This window comes from Amphiprion ocellaris, chromosome 1 (genome assembly GCF_022539595.1).
Source record: "Amphiprion ocellaris isolate individual 3 ecotype Okinawa chromosome 1, ASM2253959v1, whole genome shotgun sequence".
NCBI lineage: Eukaryota > Metazoa > Chordata > Actinopteri > Pomacentridae > Amphiprion > Amphiprion ocellaris.
The window spans coordinates 34093755-34121132 of NC_072766.1; the positions used below are offsets into that span (position 1 = coordinate 34093755).

The 27378-nt window shown below is 38.9% G+C and overlaps 1 protein-coding gene across 4 annotated transcripts in view; it reads right to left on the reverse strand.

Annotated features, from left to right (window-relative positions):
- Positions 1–27378, reverse strand: part of shank2b (SH3 and multiple ankyrin repeat domains 2b) — a 305290-nt gene that overhangs the window by 167319 nt on the left and 110593 nt on the right. For all 4 annotated transcript variants that reach the window (XM_055009730.1, XM_055009711.1, XM_055009729.1 and 1 more), the window contains 3 exons: positions 26507–26674; positions 19955–20071; positions 11991–12068 (listed from right to left, as the gene is read on the reverse strand). In XM_055009730.1, the coding sequence (XP_054865705.1) occupies positions 11991–12068; positions 19955–20071; positions 26507–26674 (363 nt within the window). The remainder of the gene's footprint in view (positions 1–11990; positions 12069–19954; positions 20072–26506; positions 26675–27378) is intronic.

The following is a 27378-nucleotide window of genomic DNA, read 5'->3' on the forward strand; positions in this document are numbered from 1 at the left end:
TAAATATATTTAGTTGCAGTCCATCACTGGTTAAATGTACACATCCTGTAAAGTTTTAAATTCTGTCTTTCTGCTAAACTTTAGTTTGGCATAAAAAGGATTATTGATATACTTGTTAATGCTTATTTAAATTAGCGGTAGCTCACACAATTACTTAGCTGTTACTGATTGTTATTATAAATTAAGTGAAAGCTAAGTCTCATTGCTCTTTTTGAAAGGCACAAAGTAGCCCATAAAAAGGACTAAAATGTTTGTTTACTTGTTAGTGATTAGCTCAAATAAAGAGAGTCGCCTTTGCGGTGTACTTTATGTCAAGGACGACCTATACAACTGAGAAAAATGTCCGTTTTGCACTGAATTCAAACAGGAAAAAAGCAACCTGATATTCATCCACCAACATGATGGCATGGACGAGCTTCTCTCATTCAACATCAGTAGACAGAAGCTCCAGATGAAGCCACTGGCGCCACATACAAGCTCTTCATCCAATCCCATTACATCATTTGATCTCCCAAAGCCTCTGATTTTACATCGGCCCACTGCTTTCCCTTCCAGACGCTTTAATTTCAACTGATCAACTGAGATATGAAACCAGGTAATCAATAAGCAACGGGAAGCGCCATCACAATTTATCTCTCATTGTCATTCCGCCGCCCACCATCACCACAACTACTGCCATCACCACCATCACCGCCCGCCCCCACATCGATTCTTTTCCTGTTCTCCCCTGGTTGTCATGGAGACAAATGGTTGTCTATAACACAGAGGGGGATGGGACGGATGTGGAGCAGCTGAGTGGAACATCAGCAGAGGCAACAGGTCTGCTGGATCAAAACCGAGAGGCGGGGCGAGGGAAAGGAAAATCACTTAGCAATCATTGAAGAACCAAAGTCCAACAGAGGAAGGAGGAAAAATGCAATTACACATTAATTTGAAACTCTGCAAGCTGATCAGCACTTAAGGTTTCAAAGTTCTCCAGATATCTCTTCTGAGACAGTTTGAGTTTCACAGTGAACGAATCTACGTAAGCAAGACTAAAAAACTGTAAAAAAAAAAAAAAAAAAATGAACGGATTCATATTAAATCAAAAGTTTGCACAGCTTCATGAGGCCCGTTCATCTCTAACGACTCACTGGAGGCTGAATTTTCTGCTTGTAGCAAGAAGATCGATGACGTGCCTGTGTGTTCAATATGAATCTATAGTCTGAAGAGGATTAAATTAACTTCAAGTAAAGACTGCGATCAGGGGAAACAGCTGACCTGGCTCTGTCCACTGTTCAAAAATCCACCCGAGAGCAGCTCTGAAAATACTATGGCATGAAATGAAATGCATGTTACCTAAAAAAAAAACCAAAAATCACATCTGTAAAAACATAAAGAATCATTGGATTTTCAACTCTTCTTGAACAAATCATCTCTGACCTACTAACTGACATCAAATCTTACATTAAAATTGTGATATTTCATCAAAATGAGCTGATTGTAGATGGCTTACACAAACATTTGACACAAATATAGTTCTTGTATCAGATCCTGTAAAAAAAAAAAAAAATAAAATAATAATAAATAAAAATTCTGTGCTCCTTGGCGCGCCTGAAAAACCATAACTCAGTCAGCTATGACCAAACATCACTTGACAAAAAGTCAGGGCCTTTTTGGCTTTTTCCAGTATATTTAGCGCATGTGGGCTGTTAAAAAAAAAAAAGTTGTAGATATTGAGTTCAGAGTTTATTTTATTTTTTTACATTTTTTAAAAACAAATAAAGAAATTCAACTTTTGTGTTTTACTTCTTATGATTTAAAGCATTATAACTGTATCCTCCTGTACAGAGAAATATTTTTAACTTCTGTTACTTCTAGCCATGGTTGTGCTGTTTCCATAGAGGTGCAGTGATTTACATTGTAGTGAAAAGTAGCCCCACAATGATAGGAGAAAAAAAAACACCCTGGGGTTCACGGGGTTAATATTACATTAGTGAGCTGCTCTAAGGAGTGATGGTAAGAATGATGCAAGTTGTGGTATTTGAATTTTTAACTTGCTGAAAACAAATCGTATGAAACATTAGTTTCCAGATCCTTCTAGCTGTATGATTTTGCATATGTTCCTCCACTCATGGGTTAAGCTGAACTAGGTTAAAACGGAATCTATTTACAGATCTATTTATACAGTGAAAAAAATTTCGTCACAAAACGCCTACTTATTCTTTGGCAAAACTGGCCCTGATGGCAGCAGGTCGTTTGACGTGAATATTCAGACACTTACTTCACTACATGACATGCTGCCGTTGGCTGCGATTCACTGTGTGGGGCTTTGAATAATAAGGCAGAGGGGGGAAATCGAGTCTTGCTGTATGTGCCAAGGGCAACTGGAAGAATAGGAAAATGTGTGGGGGCACCGAGGGCACGAAGGAAGTGGAAAACAGACAAAGAATATAATGAGGAGTGCAGGGAAGGAATTAGATTAGAAGAATGGGATGAAAAAAGAGCAGAGGAGATATAAGGAACATGAAGATGAAACTGAAGTGAAACGTAAATGAAATTAGGTTTTATAGAGAATGAAGGATGAAGAGCTTAAAAGGGCATAAAGGTCAGACTGAGGAGATGCAAACACAAAAAAAGGCAAAGAGGAGCTAGAGAAGTAGAGGATGTGGCCAATTGTTGGAGGGCATTGTTAAATAAAGAATTTTTATCTCTTTGAAAGCCCTCTAACTAAAAAAATGGGACACTCAGAGAGGATGATGGGAGTTTTCTGTGCTTCAGTTAAATTCTTACTCCTTGAGCTACATGCAACAACTGTTATCAGGCTAAACTGATGCACACACACATACATATACACACACATACACAGACGTTGGACTGACACATGATATTATCAAATGGCTACAACACGCCCACAGAGTGTCCTAATTAAGAGCACATGCAGCAGCGTAAACATGCCTCACTCAGCTGAGGCAATCGCTGTTTGCTAACATTTACACTGTAGAGTGTTAGTGTGGATCCTAATGATGGTGTGTAGTGTAGAGGCAAATAAAGAGCTACACATACTGTACATAAAACGGGATTCCTCATCTGCAATTCATCTGTGAGGAAATGCGCAACTGCATAATGTGTACAGAAATGTGTACAGAAATGCTCCCACCTGCATCACTGGTGTAGATAAAATGGAAAAACGCACTATAAATACACCACAAATCTCCATACTCACAGACTCATGGGCCTTTATGTTTGTTCTTGCCCATTTATAGTTGCCCGACTGTCAAATTCTCAATTCCATGAGGGCTCTGATGCAGATTTTTTAATGCTATTATTCATCTTTTCTGTTTGTTCCACATGTGTAGACTCTTCTGAGGGACTTGCACAAAGTTTACAAAGTAAAAAAAGTGATCCAACCAACGTCAAAATGCTCAAGAAGCAAGCATGGATGGTGCAGGAAAGAAATCCACTACGGAGTTTATCCATCAGTGACGCCACCTGGCTGCTTAGCTGTTGTTATTTGTTGCACGTTTGTTGAGTTATGTGTGTTTTCAGTCAAATGTCTGGACACATTTACAGATGTTGTTTCTCTGACTTGTGATGGTTTTCAATAATGTTTAAATGCAATGCAATGTCGCAAACAGTATGCAATCAGCTGAGATGTTGATTGAAGTGTGTGTGATTAAACGCAGGTAAAAATGTACTCTTCATCTTGCTTTCAGCTCACACAAGTTGACAAGCTGAAACGCTGCAGCTGTGGCATCACTTAAGTTTGTGAGGGTTTTAGCACTTAGATCTTAATGCTTGATTATACTGCCTGCGGACATCCACAGTGGTGGAGTTGTTGCTATTATACTATTTTCCAGTGGGCTTAGAAGCCTTATCTTCTGCACATACGCACTTCTGCTGAGCATAAGTGGTACGAAGTCGCTGCGTAGACAAAAACTGTGATCCGTGTGAACTGTCAGGAACTTGGGAGATAACAAAAATTGCTGGCTTGACCTTAGTACTAAGATTAGGATTGGGCAACATTTATATAGTCGGGTTTAGTAGCTATTCTGAGGGCACTGAAATACATCCAAAAGTACACAAAAGTATGAGGACATGGGCGATTTTCATGATTTGATCTTGGACCCTTAGTTTCACTGGAGGGAAACCTCAATGCTGCAGCAGGTAATAATATTCTAGAAGAATATTCTTGCTCTGTCAGTGTCCTCAAGTTCAGAGTCTTCTCCATAGAGAAAGAAAGAAAGGAAGTCCTGAAAGTGCCTCTTGTGTTGTAGTCTGAACGCCTAAAAACTCATCTCTTTGGAGCAAACTTAAATATTTGAGGATTTTTTCCCCATAAAAACGATCCCTTTCTGCCCTAAAATGTCTGAGATGTAACTTTACACCGTTGCTTCATCAAAAATGCGCACAACCATGAAGTTCTTGCCTCTATATCCCTGTAGCTCGAGCACATCAGCTCACCTATGTCTCTGTTCAAACTCTGTAAACCTACTCTACAACGGCAAGTAGTTATATTGGAGTAATCTAGTAATCCATCATTTGTATGCTGCCATTGCAAGATAGAAAAACATGACCGTGACTGCTTATTTCACTGTATTTCGTGTCATTATGTGTCCAGCAAATAAAAAACACCATATGAACATGGTGTCACAACACTACACAGAAACACCGCAAACTAAGAATTTCATTGCATTGAAAATTAGTTTATTACTGCATATAATAATAACGCCTTTGAATTCTTTGAACCCTTAACAAGGTAAATATAATGGTTTTTACCTGAGGGGTTCTTGAACTAGATTTCACAGAGCCAACGTCTGTGGGAGGAACTGGAACCTTGACTGTGAATCAATGCTGATTCGTTTGAATGGCAGCAAATCACTGCATCCAACATCTGCTGGCAAGAACGAAACCAGAAACCAGCTGAGGTTATTACAGCTGCAGATTAATGCCCATAGTTTTACAGTGACAGCTCAATATTTTGATACACTATAAAAATGAAATCCATTCTCATATGTAGTCTTGTATGTCGGTGCAGATTCTCAGTCAGTAAAAAGCAACTGGATGTCTCCTTCAGGTTCTACAGAGATTCTAGGAGAGAAGTTCATTCCTATACTTGTACATACTTTCTGCATTACTGGAGTTATTGTGATGTAATTTCATGCTTTTGATGCACGAATCCCATTTTTCTTCATCTACTTCTGTTTCTTATTTCCTACATTTCCCAGATGCCAGATGATCAGAAAACAGGCATAAACTTGTTGGAATCAGCTCCTGGCTTGGTGTGTAGGAGGAGAGTGCAACAATGATAAAGATAGTAAGAGCAAGAGAGCGAGTTTTTTCCACTCGACAACAAGTGAGAGTCCAACATGTCTAGTGGCTGCTCACTGCTCTGCTGCTGAGCCTGCTGTCAGCGGAGGAACTGCTGTTTGTGTCTCTTTCACAACAGATTTCTGCCTGCATGTTTGCCGAAAGCTCCAGCAAAACGTTGGGTCCAGAAGCAACTCCAGCTCCTCATTTCTGACGGACTGGCAGCGAAACCCGATGCTATTATTACAAAGTGATGGGAAATTAAGACAAGTGATATCGCGCCACTGTGAAACTAAAGTCTGTTGTCCAAGTTAATAGACGGAAGCAAAATGTGATTAAAAAGCAACAGTGTATCACTTACATTGTTGTTTTATGTGCCTGAGGAGGTTTGTCTCATACATTGCATAACAATGAAACACAGCTCATTCGACTGAGCATAAATTTGATTATTCTGTGTTGTTTTGCATTCATTTGCAACATTGATATATACCATTGGGTGACAAATTAAAGCCTACATAAACTGTCTTAGTGACTGTTTTTTTTCCATGCGTATAGAAGTCTACTGGAAGAACAAATGGCATGCTTTGTTTCGACGATGGTGGTGGAAAACGCCGCCTTAGATGTCGCCTCAGTATCTCACATAGTTCATGTTCTTTGTGAGATTGTGTTGACATCAGAAGGTGAAGGCCAGAGCATGTGACTGACGTATTTTTTCATACTTATCAGTGAAAGCTTATTTACTGTGTGAATACAGTAAAGGAATGCTGAAGCATTCTGTAGCAGCAGCGTGTTGTTCACGTAAACATCATAAAGTTGCTTGTAGTTTACATGCTACATGCAGTAATTAAATGTTTGACACCAGTAATAATAATAATGAGACAAATGTTGCTGCTGAGCTTGTTTGCATTCTCATTTACATTTATTAAAGACATTTATTTTGTTCCCGGAAGGTAAGACTATGATGTGGAAGGAAGTCTGTGTTAGGAGGTTAAGGAGGTGGTGGTTGATTAAGTCAGCATCAGGACTTTCACTCACGAGACCTGGGGTCGCATCCCGAGTGGGATCATTATTCTTAGATTTAAAGACCCCCTCCGGTAAAAATTTAGTTTTTTACCTTGTTAACATGTCCCTGTGGTGTTATTTTCTATGCTAGGAGACAATTAATGAGCAAAACAAGCAGTCAACACCACGGCAGCGTACTTCTACAGCAGTGGACCAATGACATTCTCAAGAACACAGATTCAGACTTTCAGGGTTTTGTATGTAACAAACCAGAGAAACACATTCTGTCAGCTAACAGAGTGGGACTTCCTGTAGCAGATTAAGGTTTGACTTTGTATGGCTCAGCTACACCAATATTACAAGTGGGCTGGTTTGCTCGAGCTGCAGCGAGTTGGGATGGGTGGATATGAAGAGAAACAGGGATTTCATAGCTCTGCACATTCTAGTGGAAGCAAAAACAGTTTTTAACTAATTTTTTTGAACAGTTTACTGGTATTTTACCAATTTTCCTGGTTTTGTTTGTAAAAATCACAGAAAAACGTATTCATTTACATGATAACTATAAAATAAAATTTGAAAAACGGGCCAAAATTGTATATAATCTCTGCATTAAAAATCTAAATTTTTTTAAATGGTAATTTGTTTGTTTATAACACCTTACATTATTTCTTACTGTATTTAAATCATCAAAAAATTGTTAATGTACAGGTGTTGGTGTATAGGTGTTCCATGATTTAAAAGAGAAAATATGCATATTAAGGATTGAAAAATGGTAAATGTTTTTAACTGTTATTTTACAGATTCTCCTTGCTTTGTTCAATTACAGATATTAACTAGTCAAATTTTCATATTAGATGTTACAATGTGTAATAGTAGAATTACACAGCTTAACTATATTTAAATCAGCTAAAAATCTCATTATTTTACGGATATCTTCAGTAATTTTCAACCATTATACAGTTTTTTTCACTTGTTATATTATTTAGTACAATTATTATTTTTTTTAACATAAGGGTGCCAGATTTTCACGTTTATTTTTTCGCAAAATTGTTTTTATAGTGCAGTGTAGAGTTACATCTAAGCCATTTTAAGGCAGGAAGGAGTTATTTTCATGGCAATAACTTTTAAATACGTAACGCTGAAACACAGATTAGTTTTTAGGGGTTAAATCAACAACTAATAAAGGTCTTTAAGAATTCTTTTACTTGCTGTTTGTGTAGGTTCAAGGAGAAATCACTGTTTGGGTTCAAATATGAGCCTTTCAAAACACTTTCAAAGCTTTGCGTTTCTTTTATACGATGGTGATGAGCACAGCTGCATCCAGTATATGAACAGTTGGCTGAACAGGAGTGACAGTAAAGCCTTAACTTAAATAGCAAAGATACACTGCCTGACCAAGAAAAAAGTCACCACCTGGACTTAACTAAACAAACAGGTAAGAGCCTTCCATTGGATAATTACTGCAGTGCAGCTGCAACAACTTATTTAACCCTAGCTGATGCAGTGAGGAGCTTCTCATTTCTTAAACAACCGTGTTGGAAGACATATCCTGTGTTCATGGAAAGGATGTTAATCTGTTTCAGAAGAGTCAAATTATTGGCCTGCATCAAGCAGAGAAAACAACTAAGGAGATTTCTGAAACTACTAAAATCAGGTTAAGAATTGTCCAACATATTATTAAAACCTGGAAGGATAGTGGTGAACCATCATCTCTGAGGAACAAATGTGGTCGATCATGTGATCTGTTGAGTCCAGATTTACCCTGTTCCAAAGTGATGGGCGCATCAGGGTAAGAAGAGAGACAGGTGAAGTGATGCCCTCATCATGTCTAGTACCTACCAGCCTGTGGGGGTTAGAGTTATGATCTGGGGTTGGTCAGGTTCAGCAACGTTATGTTCCCAAAGAATGAGGTCAGCTGACTACCTGAATATACTGAATGACCAGGTCTTTCTATCAATGGAGTTCTTCTTCCCCGATGGCATGTTCCAAGATGACGATGCCAGGATTCATGGGGGCCACATTGTGAATGAGAGGATCAGGGAGCATGACACATCATTTTCACATATGGATTGGTCTCCACAGAGTCCACATCTCAGCCCCGTTGAAAATCTTTGGGATGTGCTGGAGAAGACTTTATGCAGGAATCTGACTCCCATCATCAATATAGGATCTTGGCAGAAAATTAATGCAACTCTGGACAGAAATAAATGCTGTGACATTGCAGAAGCTTATGGAAATGATACCACACTGAATGTGTGGCACTTCCAAAGCTAAAGGTGGCCCAACGAAATATTGTGTGTGAGTGTGCGACTTTTTTTTGGACGGGAAGTGTATATTGATTAGAAACGTATTTGTGATACGTCACAAACAACGTGGGAGAAAACGGGTTTTCATTCAAATGTAACTGAGAATGCAGTTTAGTTTAACATAGTTGCAGTGTTTTAGCCTCTGATAAAGCTTCAGACTAAATTCTACTCCAAGCCTAAAGCAACACAGACAGACAGAAGCAGAAACCTCAGTACTTTACCCAATAATATACTAACCTAGGATGAGACCGTAGCACATGTAAATTCATGTTTTCAAGCTGTCCTGGTAAATTATCACCCATCTGTACCAGCACACATCAAAACAGCACCAAACATCATCATCTAGCTAATAGAAACAGGGTTCTCAACACATCCTCCAGCAAAATGAAGCTGAAACAGGTGCTCCTCAGCTCGAGGACAGCAAATTAGTACAAAAAGGGGGCTGAAGCACACTGCTTATTTCACAGCCTTCTATTGTGCAAACACTGCAAACTTTTTACCTTATGGAAATCATCACCAGGCTATTTAATAGAATCTAAATGTAAATGTTTCTTTTAAATCTGTTGCGACAAAGGATGATTGTTTTCTGCTTCCACATACATAATGCAGCTGAGCAGATTATTGATCCTGAATGCTGCACTGTGTTCAAATAAAAGAGACGCATCACAGAGAAAGAAACAAAGCTGCAGGTTAACATGAGCACAGCTAAAACTAGGCCACAGCTACAAACCAGCACCGCAGCTCAAACTCTGACTAACACCCCGATGTGATCTCCGTTCGGCCCGGTCTCGCAGCCTTTATGAAGCGCTCCAGCTAATGAAGCGCTCCACTGGAGTGGCTGTGGAGGACAGTCGAGGACCCCGTGGGACTGCCTTTCATAAACGCCTGCCTGAATAAGGCTCTTTTGTAACTCAGGCGTAGGTTATGAGTCAAACATGCCAGCTATGCAGCTCTTACAGCTTCTGGGTTTTTTTTCCTGGGATGGATGTGGATGTGTACACACTTCCACCAGTACAAACACAACCGCATAGATACACATGCACTAGGATATATGTAGTACCAGCTCAGTTAATTACACAAACACTGAAGCTGTACTACTTTCTGTGTAACTGTGTATCAGGTTTTATGCGTTTACACTTCTTTCATGTATGTACTACAGCATGCTGCCACTGCTGCATGAAAACTGCAACCTTCATGCTCTATCTAGAGGCATGTATCGTAAAAAATAAAAATCACCAAAATGACACCATTTATCAGTAAGAAACTGTAAAAACAAAAAAGAATCATCAGATTTTAAACTTTTTGACGATATTTGAACTACTCATGTGTGACATATGGTTAGTTTAAAAACTGTATAAAGTCAAAAATCTGATGATTCCTTCTATTCTTACAGTTTATGGTTGATAAATGCTGTCATTTTGAGGCATGCTTTCTTAAAAAAGATCACCAAAATGACACCATTTGTCAGCCAGAAACTGTAAAACAAAAAGAATTGTTGGGTTTTCAACTTTCTGACAGTCTTTGAACGAATCATATGTAGCTATGTCTGCACAATAAAATAAAAAATTAGCTTATTACTTTAAAGTTAACTGGACATCTTTCCTTGACGTCTCAGTCATTGCTTTGTGTTTATTTACAGAACCATTCTGGGTATTGTTCTTTCCTATTTGTCTTGTTTTTTAACAAGGAAACATGGAAGTCACAATCGCTGATCTATGGATACTCGTCACCCCAAAGTACGATCTGAACTGGGCAAGAAAGCATTTAGGTTTTCTGCACTTAATGCTTGGAATAAATAACAATCTAAACTTCAATTTCAAGCCCTTGTTACACCGAATGAGTTTAAAACTCTGGTGAAATCATTACAGTTTACCCTGTCTGTGTGCAAGTGTTATGTGAGCAAGATCTAATGTAGTTAATTTTATCTGTTGTATATTGTTTTAATGTGACGATGCTGCCTCCCACTTGGCCAAATGTCCCTCGTAATGTAGATCTCTGATCTCAATGGGACTAACCCGGTTAAATAAATACTAAATAAAAATAAATAAACTTTTATCTACATCATTCAAAAATTCACCAAAATAAAGCATGGCACCAGATCCTGTAAAAAACTAATAAAAACTATGTGCACCTCGACACAACCGAGAAGACACGACGGATTCAGCTTCAAGAACAGTCACATGACAAAAATTAAGAGTTCTCAGGTGAACTGCAGGCTTTGTTTACACAGCGCTGACAGCAGATAACAAGAGCAAAATAAAACAAACCAGATCAATAAAATAAAGGCAACATGGCTAAAAAAAAAAAAAAAAAAACTGTACAGAGGTGCAAGTTGTTGGAAGATACATTCTGCACTGTGAAACATCGTTCACAAATTGATGAGCAGAGTAGTGCTAAAAACGTTGACTTTGTACAAGTTGTAAATAGCAAACAGAGGCAAATAGGAACATATATAGAAAGATCTGAATCCATTTTTTATTTTTTTGTAAAATAAATAATCAAAAAATTCAAGTTTTGTTTTCTCTTTTCAACAATTATATCTGTGTTACTCTGCACAGGAGATATTTTTGAGTTCTCTGTACATCTAGCCATGGTTGTGTTGTTTCTATTAGGGTGCAAGACTTTATACTGCAGTGAAAAATTAGGCCACAGGAGTAAAAATGTTATAAAAGCAAAAAAGAAAAAAAATCCAGACACTGCTCGGGGTTCAGTGGGTTAAAAGAGTCATATTGCAGCAAAACATGAGCGCACAGTGAATAAAAAAAACAAAACCTGGAAATTGCTTGGAGTTCAGAGGGTTCATTAAAAAATTACATCCTCTGACACTAAACTCTTTTTTTAGGAAAACCTTGCAGAACAAATTGGATAAAGACAGACAGCTAAAGCTGCTTTTCAGTGCTACACAAAGTTAGTATTGTGCAGAAAACAAAATCTGTGGAGATTCTCAGCGATCCAAAAACTAAAACAAACGCAGCTGGACTTGCTTGAGTTTCTTGAAGACAAACTCAGAGCAGTGGTACTCATTGTCAGCACAGACGAAACACTCTGTTTTAAATGTGTAAAAAAAAAAAAAGAGCCATCTACTCAAGTACAAGAAGCTGAATGACTAAACAGACACCACCAACATTCCATGCTCACTTTCAATTTGCTTCTAAACACAGCCTAATTACACCAAATCTAATACTGGCCAGAAAGACACTAACATCCCTGGTTGTAGCTGACCTTGACCATTTTGCACTGTTGCCATGGTAACAAATGAGATGAAGAAAATGTGCTGCTAAAAATGTTTTCCTTATGCTGAAAGCACAAATCTATTTTCTATAATTACAAAACATGCAAACAATAGTGAAGAAGAGTTTTTTTTCTTCTTCTTCTTTTTTTTTTTTACGTTACCTGAAATGGACTCTGGCTGTTGTAGTTCTTCACTTCCTTGTCAGCTCCGCGAACAAGCAGCACTCTGGCACAGTTATCCTGGGAAATAGAAAGAGAAAGATCATTAAAAACATAAAGTTGAGAGACTCCGTAAGACAACACTAGAAACATTTCATGCTCCTACTTTGTTCAAGAAATTTCCAGGAAATTAGCTGATTTTTTCCAGAAGTAGAGCAGAGCAGGAGCTGGTCAGAGTTGATAAATATCTAAGCATGCCATCACTAAGACAGGGATGGAAGGAATAAAACAACAGAACATCTACTACCTATATGAGGAACGGAGCTTCTCTCGCTGTTAAGTGTGTATCTATTGCTGCACTCAAAGAGAAAGAGGGAGTGAGGGCGAGAGAGATAGAAAGAGAAACAGAAAGCGAGAGAGAGAGAAGAACGGAGATGTAGAGTGCTGAGGGGTTTGAATCTACTGCACAAATCGCCCACAAAGTGCTCAACCACGCATGCACTGTGCACACACACATGAATATAAATACTTTTTTTAGCTCCACAATAACCTATTGAGAGTTGAAAAATTATCACACAGATACTGATACACAACCGTGATCTGTACAGTTTAGCCGGCATGACAAATATCACTGCGATTAGACATTTTAAGACATGCATCAGAGTGCTATTTTTACTTTCCATATGGAGTGTAGCAATCCCACGACATGTTTTGTTTTTCCTATATAAGCTACATTTAAAATGGAGCTGGAAATGTAAGCTGTGAGGATAATTAGAAGCTGGGCACAAAAGCAAATGTAAGAACTGGAGAGACAGCGGGACGCATTGTGAGAAAGGTCAAATCTCCAGTGTTCACGAGGCTGAAGCTAATCCCGGCCGCTGCAGCTTGGACGCCATGGAAACTTCATCTCCAAATGGATATTTCTTGTGCATTTCAGGCTGCATTAGTGAGTGGAGATCACTGATGGAGAAGATGACAGCGAAATTCTCGCTTTCTCCTGCCAGAAGTTTTGAGGTTTTCGTGCTTTTTTTAATGCAGCATTCTGAACTGGAAGCCATTCAGAGTACTCCATCTATCAAGCAGGAGTGAGAATTCATGCATATTTATGACATACAGTACAACCAATAACAGAATAATCCAGGTTACATCAACCCCCTCTACTTCACAGATGCTGCCATCATTATCATCATCTTCATTGCTCCAACTCGCCAGCTTTGAGAGATGAGACTGGAATATTCTAGGCTTTAATTATCGTCTACAAATACCTGATTTATTTCTCTAAATCAGACTTTGGTGCTTTCAGGTCCTAGGCTAGCGTCTTCCATCTGATCTCCATGGGTCCACGTGGAGCCACACGACAAGGCTTTAATAATTTTTAGATTTTAAATGGTAAGGCTGGACCATATTCTATATTCTTCTTATCAACACATGCAGTGAAGAGACCAAAACTAGCAACTAAGTAATACTATTAGCGCTCAAGGACCATGCTGTCAGTGAGATGCACAAGAATGTTTCTGAATTGAGATTTTAAGTGTGATGATTAGTCAGGATAAGGTAAGGCTTTGTTCAGGATCAGCTAGACTCCCAAAGAAAGCCTCCTAAGAATGGAGAGAAGACTGAGCATTGTGCAGATCTTTAGTGTTGGAGTGAATATGAAGTTAGTTAGCTTGCTAAGACCAATAACCCACCACCTTATTCTGGGTCTGGACCACTTCTGCTGTAGGCCACTGAACTGTTCCAATGCTAAAGGTGTTGCAGGAAAATAAAATGGAGATATCAGATTCCAAGGAAAATGAAAGTAGTCTGAAGTTTGACACGAATGAGGATCAGGCAGCAACTTGAGCAGGCTCTGCGAAGGACAGAGCACTGGAAGTGGAAGTATTTAGACATTTATTGTTTGTACATGATACGCTAGGAGCTTGGGAGGCCTTAGGTGGGTGTCAAATTTACTTTGCTTGAGTGAGAAGCCCAGGAAGTCTTTGGAGATACAGTAGAGGTTAAATACAGTGATGAATTTAGTGGATGTTATATTGGTCTCTGCACTTAAGCGAGCTAAAGAAGCTAGAAGATACTGATTCCAAGGTTCGCACCAGACTGATGATTACTTGGAGAATTTCATAAGTGGCGGATGATGGTAGGAACGGTTTGGATGAACTGTAAGAAAGTGGTAAGCTGTTCTGCAGGAAACCATCTTCTGGGGTAGAAAACCTCAAAAAACTGTCTGAAGAAGACCCATCTGTGTAGAACTGAAGGTCATCTAGGTGGGACAGCTGGTTGTGGTAGAACAGAGTGATGCACCATTCTGGTTCACAAAGGGTGTTGCTGGAGTAGCATCTGCTTTTGATAAGCTGCGGGCAATTTTGTCTGGACGGGAGTGATAACAAGTGAGAAATGTAATGGTGACACCGAATAATGTTCAAGGCAAGACTCAGAGAGGTTATTTAATGGGATATGAAACTGGTAACTCAGCACCAGCAATGAGGTTTGCAGTGCTTGTTGTTCTGTGCACGAGAGCTAAAATACTTTAACCCCATTTATAGTTTGTTTATCGAAAAATCCAATTTCTCCACTCGTGTATTTAACCATTTACCCACCAATTATTTTTATTCTGCTTATTCTGAGTCGAGTCTCTGTGGCAGCTGGTTAAGCAGGATATTCCAGACATCCTTCTCCCCAAAAAAGGTTTTCTGGCTCCATCTGGGCCATCCCAAGTCAGATGAGGTATGTAATCTCTCCAACAGGTTATGGGTCTAACTACTGTCTCCATACAGTTGTCTGGAAAACCTCCAAAGATAGGCACCTGAAGGTATCCTAATCAGATTCCTGAACCACCTCAGCTGACTGCTTTTGGCACAAAAGAGCAACGACTCTACTCATATGTCTAAGTTACTCATACTATCTCTAAGGCTGAGTTCAACTAATGTCCGCTGCTTGCGTCTCGTTCTTTTGGTCACTACCCGAAGCTCAGATAGGTTCAGAACAAAGGCCGAATGGTAAATCTAGAGTTTTGCCTTCTGGCTCAGCTCTCTTGTCACCACATCGGTCAGGTACAATGCCTGCATTACTGCTGACGATTCCTCAAAGCACCCGTCCATCTCATGCTCCATTTTCCCGTCACTTGTGAACAACCAATCGAGACGCTTTAACTCCTTTGCTCGGGGCAACAACTCACCCCCAACACAGAAGACGCAATCATCTATTTCCTCCAGAGAACCATGGCCTCAGACTCGGAAGTACTGATTCTCAACATGGCCGCTTCATACTCCACAGCAAAATGCTCTAGTTTGCGCTGAAGGTCACAATCTGACTACTTAGGTGACTCTAAGGTTCCAAAACTGGACACCCTTCTCACCCTGACTACACCTTCAGATCAGGTCCATGAATTTTAGATTCGAATACACCATTGCGAGCTGGGCAACAGGCAAAGCTGTATTAATCCGTAGTTGAAAATAGTCCATCAGAGAATGTACCATTTTCCCTCAGTTTAAGTAAACATTGTTCAAAAAGGACAGTACAAATGGCAATGAAACTATAGTTTTCATGAATCACAGACAGGTCAGGGAGTCCAAAAGTCAAGAGAGACAGACAAACACGCTGCTGACGAAAAGAAATATACACAACAATGGTAACCTTTTCCTAAAGAAATCAATTTTACAGTGTAAAAGCCACTTTGTAAATGTCAAAAGCCCATGTTCGCTTTGCTACAGAAACTGGGATGCATTTTCTAAGTGGAACTAAAAGCGTGCTTTGATTTGAATACACCGATGGGCTGCTTTTCATTCGAAGCTGCTTAGCGGACTGTGCTCCAAGGGCAATGTGTAAACCGGTCTCAGATGACTGGCTGTACAAACAAGTGTTAGAGGCTATGGTTGACCTTTAGTAAGAGAGTATAAAGACAGGTTTAACTGAAGTGATCTTTGAAATGGCTCTTCTATTCTGTCCACATTCGGTTAGAGGATAAGACTCTTATCATTTCCTATTCTGACTGTGCCACTCAGCTCCAATACCAATGGTCCCTATTGAGGATATATGTTTTTAAAAATGCCTCATGAATGAATGCTTGTTTGTTTTTCTTTAAAGGTAAATTATTTTCTAAAACAGCTGCTTTTCCCAAAAAATGTTTTTATTGGAAACTATTTTCAGAAGCAGAATAATCCACATTTTTGGGCAGCAGGCCAGTGTATGTGGGGCTGGATACTGTGGGAAACTAAAAATAAACTACAGTGTGTGTGTGTGTGTGTGTGTGTGTGTTTATGGTTGTGAAGGAACAGAGAGGTTCACTGATGTGTTTTTAATCAACACTGGAGCTCTACGGCAAAGTGGAAATTCATAATTGGTTTTGGTCTTTCCATGGTTCCTGTTGATAGTAAACAAAATATGACGTGAAGGACATTGATCATCTTGTTCCAATGCAATGATCTGCTGGGAAATTTTGGGTCTTGCATTAATGTAGATGTTACTTTGACATGTATTACCTACTTAAACGACAGATGATGTTCTGCTGCCGGAAACTTGTGGGCCATTTTGTGGCATCTTAACCAGTGAACATGTTCCATTGCAAGAAGTGTCTATGTAGAATCTTTTTCAGGGACATTTTCAGGGCAGGTACTTCTGAATCATCCTGAAACACAGCTGGGTGGACCTCAACACCGATTGTTCAAGCTTAAAGAGGACAACATTAATTGGTTAAACTCAGAGAAGACAGCTACCATTACACTTTTTTGCCCATAGGCAACTTTCCACCACAGGAATTCTGGACAAGTGTGAGGTAACGCCAAATTTTAAATAAAAAACAGTTCCCTAATTTGCCCTTTTAATCTTACAGTTTCCATTGTGGTGTAGGATCAAATAACTTCAACCATAACATTTACACTGACTGCACCATAACAATGACCAATAGTAGGAAGTAGACATAACTCCAGTTTGATGAGCATGCAATACAACAATGGAGGTTTGTTATGTTTGCCTGTATCTTGAATTTTATCTTGAATTTTACGTTGATGGTGGTAATGTTAGAGAGGAGGTACTCAATAAGGACATTGAAATGGCAGATAAAATGGTGCAATGCGCGCCTCTGTGAGTTCAACTAATCCGCATCGACCTGAGTGGGTACTTTTTTCTCTCCTAAAATAGGCTCCCCTGCGACAGTTCCTGTAATTGGAAAACGCAAAAAGGTTTGTGCCACCCTACAAAATCCTACAGGTTTCTAAAGTGGAAAAACAGTCCCTTCTTGCGAATCTTCACCTCTTAAACATCACCATCTTCAATGTACAATTCAATTTAAGTTACCCCAGCAAACCTCCATTGCTCTATTTCATCTGTGCTCATAGAACTACAGTTTAGTCCAGTAACTACTCTTGGTCATTGTCTAGATGTACTTACCATAACCTAAGCTGTCCGATCCTACATTGCAATGGAAATACTCCTGTGAATGTTTGCATCACATTGTGCCTGCACCAAGTTCTTGCAGTACAAAATCACCTATTCTTTCAAATCAAGCCAACCCCTTTCTGTCAATGGTCTCCATCAGCAAAAACTTCCCCGAAGAACCCTCAGGATTTGAGACGGCCTTCATACTCTCAGATCCCAATTCGACTGAACACTTGTGGGATGCAGCTGAAGAAGAGGCTCTACCCTGCTACCCACAGAACCCAAATGTTCCACTACCAAGACATCACAGGACCCGCCAGACGTCCAGTGCCCACGCACTGATGGGTCAGAGTAATTTTAGTGGCCCGATAAGGACCTTAACAATATTAGAGAATGGTTTTAACGTTGCAGCTGATCGGTTTAGAATACACCCAGCCTCATCCTTAAGAATCAGACCATTACAAAACACCAAAAAAGTAGACAATAATGGTAATATACCTTGAAATAACAATTGTAAAAGGAGAAACTGAAGTTATATGGAATGAAACAGTCAACAACAATGTTCAAACCAAATTAAATATGTATGGAAGATCTTATTTTTATGTGTTTATCTAGAACAATGCAATATAAATTTATGTATCATCAAGAGTTTACCTCATTTAAGTTGTTTACGTTTCACGTTATAGCTGGAAAAATAGTTGTTAGATGTTGCTGTAATTAAACATAGCGTCTTGGCGGCATGTTTATACTCCTGGGATACTCTAAGCTGCAGCATTTCAGCTTCAAATGTATGATAAATAACATGCAAGGAGACTCGCACATAATTTGTCCCCTGAGAAAAAGGAACAAAGACCCTGCAGGGTGTTTGCAAACAGAGCAGAACTCAATGAGGTGAAGTCAGCAGCAGAAGCAAAGTGAATGTCAGCAAACAGTGAAGGTGAGCAGAGAAGGTTCACGACTGTTGAATCAGTTCTATCAGATGAAGAACAATAGAAAGCATAAAGGATTGTAAACCCCAAACAAAACAACATATTTCCTCATGTTGAATGTGACAGACAATTCCTGCTTAAGTCTGCTTTTATCTCTAAATTTTATAGATGCTACAAACTGATAAATCATCTCTGGAACATGGAATTCTATTTACCAAAAGAAATGTCTACAGTGTAAACTGAAAAGCACAAACTGGGACTACAAGGAATCAAACAGGCTCAGGTATGTTACTGAAGAAACAGTCTTAACCTCCCACGATTATGCACAGTCATATGAGGACTTTACATTTTCGGTTTTCATTTTGGGTTACTCAAAAGCTACAAGCTGTATGAGAACTTTTGTCCCCCTCAGCTACCTCCTGTTCAGTAACAGGAATTAAAAATGCACAAAAATTGATGCAGAAAAGGCTGTTTTCACAAGCGAAGAGCCTCCAAAACCAGGAGAGGGAGCATCAGGTCAGCACCAGCGAGATGCTCATTGTTTTCTTCAACATTCACATCGGCGGTGGACTGCAGTAACTGCGCTGTGTACCCACTCACATTGATTTCGCACAAGGTTTTTAGCCACAACAACACAATCGTGACTCTTCATGTGTCCTGCATATTGAATTTGGCTTATTACAACTTCCTTTTCTTCACCAAAATTAAGTTCAAGTATAAGAGTTAACATTTTCACAAAGTATCCAGCCCCCATTGCGGATTGTGCTTGGTGTGTTTACATATAGTGGGGACTGTCAGTGACAATCACGTGATACAAGTGTTACAGGAGCACTGGGAGCCGAGCACTGCTGCACAAGGAGACTACCCTGACAGAGATGGGAGCCAAATTTAAATAAAGTATGTTTTTTGATTTTTACCAGCACAGTTTCTAAAATGTTTGATCGTACTGCATCACTGTGGCTTTAACAAATCAAACAAGCGCATGACATGCAAGTCTGACTCAATATAATGCTTTATGAACTAAGATTTCTGTACAGAATCCATCTCGAATCAGTAAAGAAAATACACTGAAAACACTGATCAAACACATGCCAGAGAATAATAATAAATACACATAATAGCAGCTTTCATAATGTACATGTGTATGTATATAAATATGCAAAGAGAATTGAATCAGCAAACAAGATAAACGTGAATCGAAGCTGAAAAAAAGGACAAATCTTAAAGCTAAAAGACCCCAGTTATATAGAGAAATTTACATTTCTCGTAGTAGGACTCCAGTTTATGAATTGTTTACAGAAAGTGAAATAATGTATATCACCTTAGAAGTTAGTTCCTTCCTGATGCACACATCTTTCAGTTGCATTTCTTAAGATTTCTGTTGCACCCAGTGCATTGTGTGTTTTTCTTTTTCCATTTTAACTTTTATTAGTGAAATTAAATGCACATCAGAGATCACTTTGAAGCATGTCTGTGATTACACTCCCCTTAATGGCAAACACACAGCAAGCCATGTTCCACGTTTCTCCCACTATTTCAGTCAGATTTGATAGATCTGGCTTTAATCTTAAAATAGTAGCAGGTCAATTCAGTAGTGCTCCATTACACACACATGAACACACACATCTGTGCTGATGCAGCTCAGAAACACACACCCCCACGGCTCACCTGGTTGTACAGGGCACAGATGTGTAGCGCGGTGTTTCCCGAGGCATTCTGGGCGCTCATGTCTGCTCCGTAGAACAGCAGATGTTCCAGGTGCTGCACGTGGCCATGACGACAAGCCTGCACACACAAACACACACACACACATCTATAGCATCTGTCAAAAAAGGCCTGTGACACTTCTAGAGAGCAGCCGCAGTAAGACGCCGTCAACACTAGATGTCAGTGTGCTGCAAAGTAGATGGGAAGCAGCTGTAGCCTCAGTTTGAACCCAGTGATCATCAAATGATGGGAGGATAGGATGGAAGATGAGGGAAGCTTAAAGAAATCCGATAGCGAGTCAGAAAGCAATATCATGCAGAAATGTACAGCCGAATCCACCAGGAGTTAAAAACATACGCTGGGCAGAAAGTTACTGCCTTTATGATCCAGGTTTCTGTGTAAATGGCATTAATGTTGGGAGTTACAGTGACAGATGCCAGTTATCTGTTTGGTCCAAGGAGGGATGGGGGGATTATTTTGAAATGACCTATTTACACTGCAGCTTATTTCAGACACTTGGGGGGTTGTGAAAAAGGGACAATAGCTACTTATCGACCAAAGCAGGTAACAGGGGAAAGTATTTCATTATCAAGTGAGCATTGTGTTAGAAAATAAAGTTTTTCCTCAGTCAGGTATGTTTGATTTGTGTTGAGATTTAAATTTTAAGGTTTTTTTTTTGACTGAAATTTCTGCTACTTCAAAGTTGCTGCGGTATTAAGTCGTTTCTTTTAGGTTATTAATTAAGTTATTGACACAAAACAGCTAGAATCTAGACGGAAATAAGGTAAATATGTTTCTCCAGGAAGAACGCTATAGTGTGAATGACTGATTTGAGTCTCTCATATGTGTTTTAATGGAAGTTTCTAAAAACATAAAGTTAAAACCTACAGTCATATTACAATAAAGTACTCTTTTAACCCTCTAAACACCAAGTTGTTTCTGGACTCTTTTTGGGCTTCTGTCATGTTTTTACTGAGTGTTAGCTCATTTTTTACTGCAATATAAATCCCTGCGTCTCATTTGAAGCAGCGTAACAATGGCTAAACGTAGACAGAACTCTTGTCTGTGTCTTTTGTGTAGTATAACAAAAGTTATCATGTCCTAAATCGTGAAGAAATGAAAAAAAAAAAGTTGAATTGTTTTGATTATACCATTAAAATGAAAAAAATGTAATAAGCATGGAAACATTATTTAAGTGCCGACATGACAACGATGGAAAAAGCTGCTTTATATCATAGAAAACTTTTATCATTGATACTTTTAATCTGTTTCCATACTTATCTTCTACCTGCCCTGTGCTGTGTGACATAAAGTCCCTGAATTTTTGTTATTTGATTCCTACTTCCAGATAAGTCACTAATGGTCTAATGACTGCACTGCCAAGCGCAGAATGTTTAGTTTTTTACAGGATCTGGTACAAACAATTCATTGTATGGTGAATTTATAAATAACACATAAAGAATACAGTGATTTTGATGAAATATCCTGATTTGGAGCTTGGATTTGGTTAAATTTCCTGACAGAACCGTGACATATGATACTTTCATAGACCACTGGAAAGCTCAAAGTAGGTCAGACAATTTTTTCAGTTTTTACAGTTTCTGCCTAATAAATGGTGTAATTTGGGCAACTTTAACAAAAAAAAAAAAAAAAAAAAAAAAAGATAACATACCTCTCACACTGCTGGCAGGTTTTGGGATCCAGATAATTAAATTACACAAAGTTTTATTGTTATGTTAATTCTCTAAAGGAAAGCACCTTGGATCAGTGTTTGTTGTTTTAAATTTATATGTGATTATTATTATAAATAATAGTAAGTTGACTTGACCTTGTCAGGGGACGAAGAGCAGAGAAAATCTCTTAAAATCAGAGAAAGCCCATTTTCATTTCCAAACCCAGCTGAATGACAATTCTGTCTCTGTATTAGGGCAAAACAATATGCAAAAAAGGTGCACTATGAGTGAGGAGTTCAGTGGTAAAATGGTAATTTCTACATTTTCTATCCAAACAATACTGTAGTCTCTATCATATGTTTTTGTATGTATAGAGATCAGAACTTGCAGGCCGTCTCTGTGCTTAATTTAAATGTTATTGAAATGGTATGTAATGACACATTTTATGTATTTCATTTATATTTTTGACTAACAGTTCAGCTCTACTCTGCATTTTAAATGCTGCACTTTGAGCCGTTGTTTGAAAGCATAAAGCTTCATGACTGAAAAACATTTTTGAGACACCAACAATAGCAGCAACAGCAGCAACGGTTCCTTTGTAATAAAATGCACAGCAAAACAATAGCTTCACTTCTTTTCTGTCATCTATAAGGGCACACACCATCTAGTACACACTATTCTCATTGTTCCAACCAACGAGGCGCTTTCAAGTCTTTGGTCTATTTCAATAAAAAGTGGGAGTTGGGATGTTCAGGGGTTAATTATGACCATGGTGTTAGAACACTTTGCTATAATTTCAGTTTTTCACTTTACACAATTAAGCCTCAAATTATGGTTCAGGAGCATTAACGTCTCTCACATTTGTTCATTTGGCTTTGCATGTTTTAACCAATACATCTTAGTAAACTCTGCAGCCGAACTGAATAAAATTGTACAGTTTATTTTCACATTGCAAATTATTAGGAGAAATATGAAAGATGTCAAGTAGTTAATCTGGGGAAGTCACAGCCTTTATAGAATTCACTGTCACTGATGATGAAGTAATGATTAGACTGAGGTCAGCTCGTTGGCAGAATACTGTGGGCTGGGATTGAAAGCAAAGAGATAATGACTGGTTCATGAGAAGTTCTGCTACTGAACGTATAAATACATGCTAGTGGTCTTGGAGTGAGCTCATAGATCATAGAACTGACTTACTGGTGATGAAAGAAGGTAGAATTAGGGATGCAATTAATTATCTTTATTACCAGTTTATTTGTTAATTGTTAACAGATTCATAGATTAGCCCTCAGATAGTCAGAAAAACCCCAGACACTAGTTTTACAGATAACAGCTAATCTTCTCATTTAAAAAGGTGGAACAAGTACGTTTGGCATGTTTACTCATGTTAGTGTCATGACTTAAGAAACAACACTGCTTTGGTACAAAGTAATTTACACTTGAGGAAAAACTGCAGGGACTAGTGGGCCACTTCAGGGAAGCCTGAACTTGTTGCACTTGTTCTGACTGCAGGAACCCCCATGAAACCTCTTTCTGGGCTATTTTCAGAGGAGAAAACAAGTACCAACTGCTGGGTAGCTACTGACTAACTGCTGGGTGGTTTTCAATGCTGACCTGTTACACTCTGTGAAGACAACCACAGTAATTTTCTTGATTCTTTTGATGGCTTCGTCCAAAAGTAGCCCTCGACTCTCCAACATCATTGACCTAAAATTCAACTTAACGCTGAGATGACTCACGTTCTCTGAGCACGTAGGAAATAAGACAATTGAGGTTTGTTATGTTAGCCTGTATGTACACATAAATATAGGCATATAGGTTAACTTAATACACCATTGTCCTGTTTCCTACATCGAACTTGAGTCATGTCTGGTTACTACTATTTGATTTTGTTTGGTGTACTTGAAATTAGCATCGCAGTGGAAGCTCTTCCACTCCCTTTCTATTCTGGAGAAAAACAACAACAACAAAAACAATTTAAAATGGCTGCAGCTTTGGAACCACTCTGGCTATATGCATCAATGAGATCTTGCCAGAAAGAAAACCGCTTAAAGTTTCTTGTTAACGTGTCAGAAAAGTCGGCAAAAAACTTTCAGATATCTTTCAGTATAAATAGTTCTCCTACCATTTGTCATTCTGTAGCTTTTGCCCTCTAAATGTTGCAAGACCTGACTTACAGTGCTCATCACGACTTGGACTGTTTGTATGTTTAGTAAATATAAGAAATAAAGGAAAGCTGATGGTATTTCTAGAAAGATGAGGACTTCCTGAATCGGATGATACCAAATTTCCTCAACATTATTGACATAACGTGTGTAGGCAAACTGAAACAAAGGAAGGAGAGTGGATTATAGACGTCCTCATGGAGTTAATGGGGTTAAAGCTGATAAAAGTTTGAAAATGACGATAGACTGTAAAACAAAAAACTAAGATTTTGCTTGCCTATGCTCCTCCGCAAGGAAAGTCGGCGGTGTCATCCCTTTATCATGTTGGCTTCTCAGGAGGGAGTGACAGCAGAAGTCATCTCTGCTCATCTTTAGCCTTCACTTTACTGGAACAGGCATCCTTTAATCAGCTCATTGTGCCGCTAACGGACAGTTCTACATGCATTAAACGCTGATGTTGCAGCAGCATCATGTGGAAACTGTCAGGCTCATATTATAATTCCAGCACCTTTGACTTCAGCTGATTAAAATATTATCCAATAAATACTGTCTTTTTATGGACCAATTGCCGCAGCACTAACCAAAATCAATTAATTTTGTTGCTGAAATTCAGAAATCTGGATATGATGGGGAAGTAAGTAAAGCTCATTTCATCATTAGCGCTGGGTGGCTGCCTGGAGCAACAGATGGCAATTGGACTGCACAGTAATAGAACTATTTTGCCTTCTACAGACAAAATATCCTGGCATGATACTGGACAAGACACAAATGATCAATTAGTGAATATAGGGCTTCACTGTCCCAGTCGACTGATCAACTGGTTGGTTGATTTGCTCTCATTTGACCAAATTCTCATTGGTCGGACTATTAACAGGGATACTTCATAAGGAAAAGAGCCCTTTAGCAACAGCATTCCAGGATTAGTTCATTATTTTTGGCAGTGGAAGGAAGAGACTACCTGTGAACATCCCTGTGTTTTCACAAGTTTGAACTGACCCAAGCGTACATAGATTGCTGCATCTGATTTACTGAACATTTACTGAACTTTTACTCAGAGTCAGCTTCAAACTGACTGAAACTATGTCAAAGAAATCATTAATGTGGCTGCATTTTGTTCAAACTGATAGGTCAGAAAGTTGAGTGTAAAAACAGGTTGTATATCAAAGCTTAGCAACCAACATGGCAGATCATCTTAAACCAGCAGCTAACTGGTCTGTGTTATATTCTTCAATAGTTCTTGTGCTGGAATCACAAGTTAATACAGTTGTATTTTCAGAAATCATATAAACATATACAGGCGCATGCTGGGCTGAGTCTGCTCTAACCATTTAAGTATTTATTTTTTAATTTTTTTTAAAAAACTGGTTAAAATGCAGAAAATGCTACCTGTAACTGTCCAAACAACAGTCATTTTTGAGATTTGTAGTTTCAAGTTTGTCGTTATTTTCTGTCGTCATTTCATAAATATTTTAATTCTGACTGAGGAGAAAAACAAATGTTAAAAGACATCTATATGATGCGTGGCCTTCATTGTATCAAACTGGAAGAGTTACATTGTCTTTGTATGTTGATTTAGAATTCATTTTAGCATATAAGGTTAGCAGGTGGCACATTTTGTTTATCTACAGATACGAGGGTACTTCAAAAAGTTCTCGACCTCACCCAGAAACAAAGCTTAACTGTATGTTGTGTTTAACTGAATACTTTAAAGCCTTATATCAATATCCACAAAAATTCAAATGTTTGTCGTAATTTCTTTGCATTCTTTACATTTCTTTTTTCCTCGACTGCTTTGAACTTCTGAGTTTTTGTGGACTATGATATAAGGCTTTATTGTATAAAGTTATACCACTACATGTGTGTTAGGCCCCTTATTTAGGTATGAGGCTGAGGATTTTTTGAAGCACCCTAGTAGCCTGCAGATTATTTTTTTCTTGCGACCAATCAGTTAGTTGAAGAGTAGGTACAATTTCAGAAGACCAGGATTTTTTTTTTTTTTTTTTGGTTCACTACAGCCCTCAGTAGATGACTCACTCTGTCACCAGAGAATGAGGCCCAGGAAACACAAGAGGTGATTAATTATTAAAAGAACTTCAAATGATTTTTTTATAGTGTGTTTTATATATAGGAAAATGATGTTCACCACTGAATATTCCAGGATTTTATGAATGAATAAACAACCTTGAACTGTGAACCAGCAGCAGCTATTCTACTGTTCACTGACAGCTGATTGTTATCGCGTCTGAAATGGGACAGATGGGGGAGGCAGACTTTTTTTCAACTCGTCAGGGAAAGAGATATAAGCAATCTGATAAAGCTGATGGCTGGAACACACACTTGCGCGCGCACAAGCACAGGGACGCTCACAGTTTGTCACTGCTGCAGGGTGGCTCTCTTTAAACGGCTTTATCTACTTGAACGGCTGCCAAGACGGTCGCCCACAGTCGGGGGAAGGCTGTGTGTGCCTTTCACAATACAAGCTGCTTCACAAAAAAACCAAAAAAACTCTGTGCTTTTGTGTGTGTCTGTGTGTGTACCTGGTGAAAGTAGATGTGTGTGTGTCTGTGTGTGTACCTGGTGAAAGTAGATGTGTGTGTGTGTGTGTCTGTGTGTGTGTGTGTGCGTGCGTGCGTGCGTGCGTGCGTGCGTGCGTGCGTGCGTGCGTGCGTGTATACCTGGTGAACTTCATGCCAGCCGTTTTCGTCCTGGCAGCAGACGGAGGCATGTTGGTTCAGCAGCAGCTCGCAGCAGCCCGGGTCTCCTCCCACCACCACGCTGTGATACAGAGGAGTCAGGCCACGACTGTCCTTGTAGTCTGGAGACGCTCCGAGCTCCAGCAGTGTCTGATGGGGGACGGTGGGGTGAGGGGTGAGGTGGAGGAGTCAATAACAGGTAGCAAAGAGATGTGTGAGACACTACAGTTGAATAAGGCTGCATTTTTAGATGACAGGTATCACCATGAAACTCCAGCAACCTTGCAACCCTAATGAGGATTAAGTGGTGTATAGATAATGGATGGATGGATGTTCTATTAATCAAGCTAATCTAAAACAAAACATCACAAAATTCCTAAATCAACTAGTGGTAGTTGTACAGTAGCTGTCTGCCTTAGATCATGATGACATTTGTAGATACTCAGATTCAGGCTTGTCAGTCTGCATTAATACCATCATAATAACTTCATTTCTACACATTATAAAGGGATCTAATCTGCCACAAAACACAAAGTACAGCTAAATAAATTATCAAAGCGGGAGAAAGCGGCATAGACGATTAGAAAATATCATTATGAAATGGCCTATTCATCATTCTTATTTTAAAAGCTAAAATTAACTTTAAGTTCGCAGATGAGATTATAAATATCTAAAAATGTGCTAATTTGCATTGTTTTTTAACAACTGAAATCTGGACATTGGATAACGTCAACTTCAGAAATTTTATGTAATTTTGTTAACACATAAGAGGCTGTGATTGACACTTTGTAGTTATTCTATGAATCAGAAAATACTGTCAACAGCCAGGAAAATATCTATTTTTTACATGCATT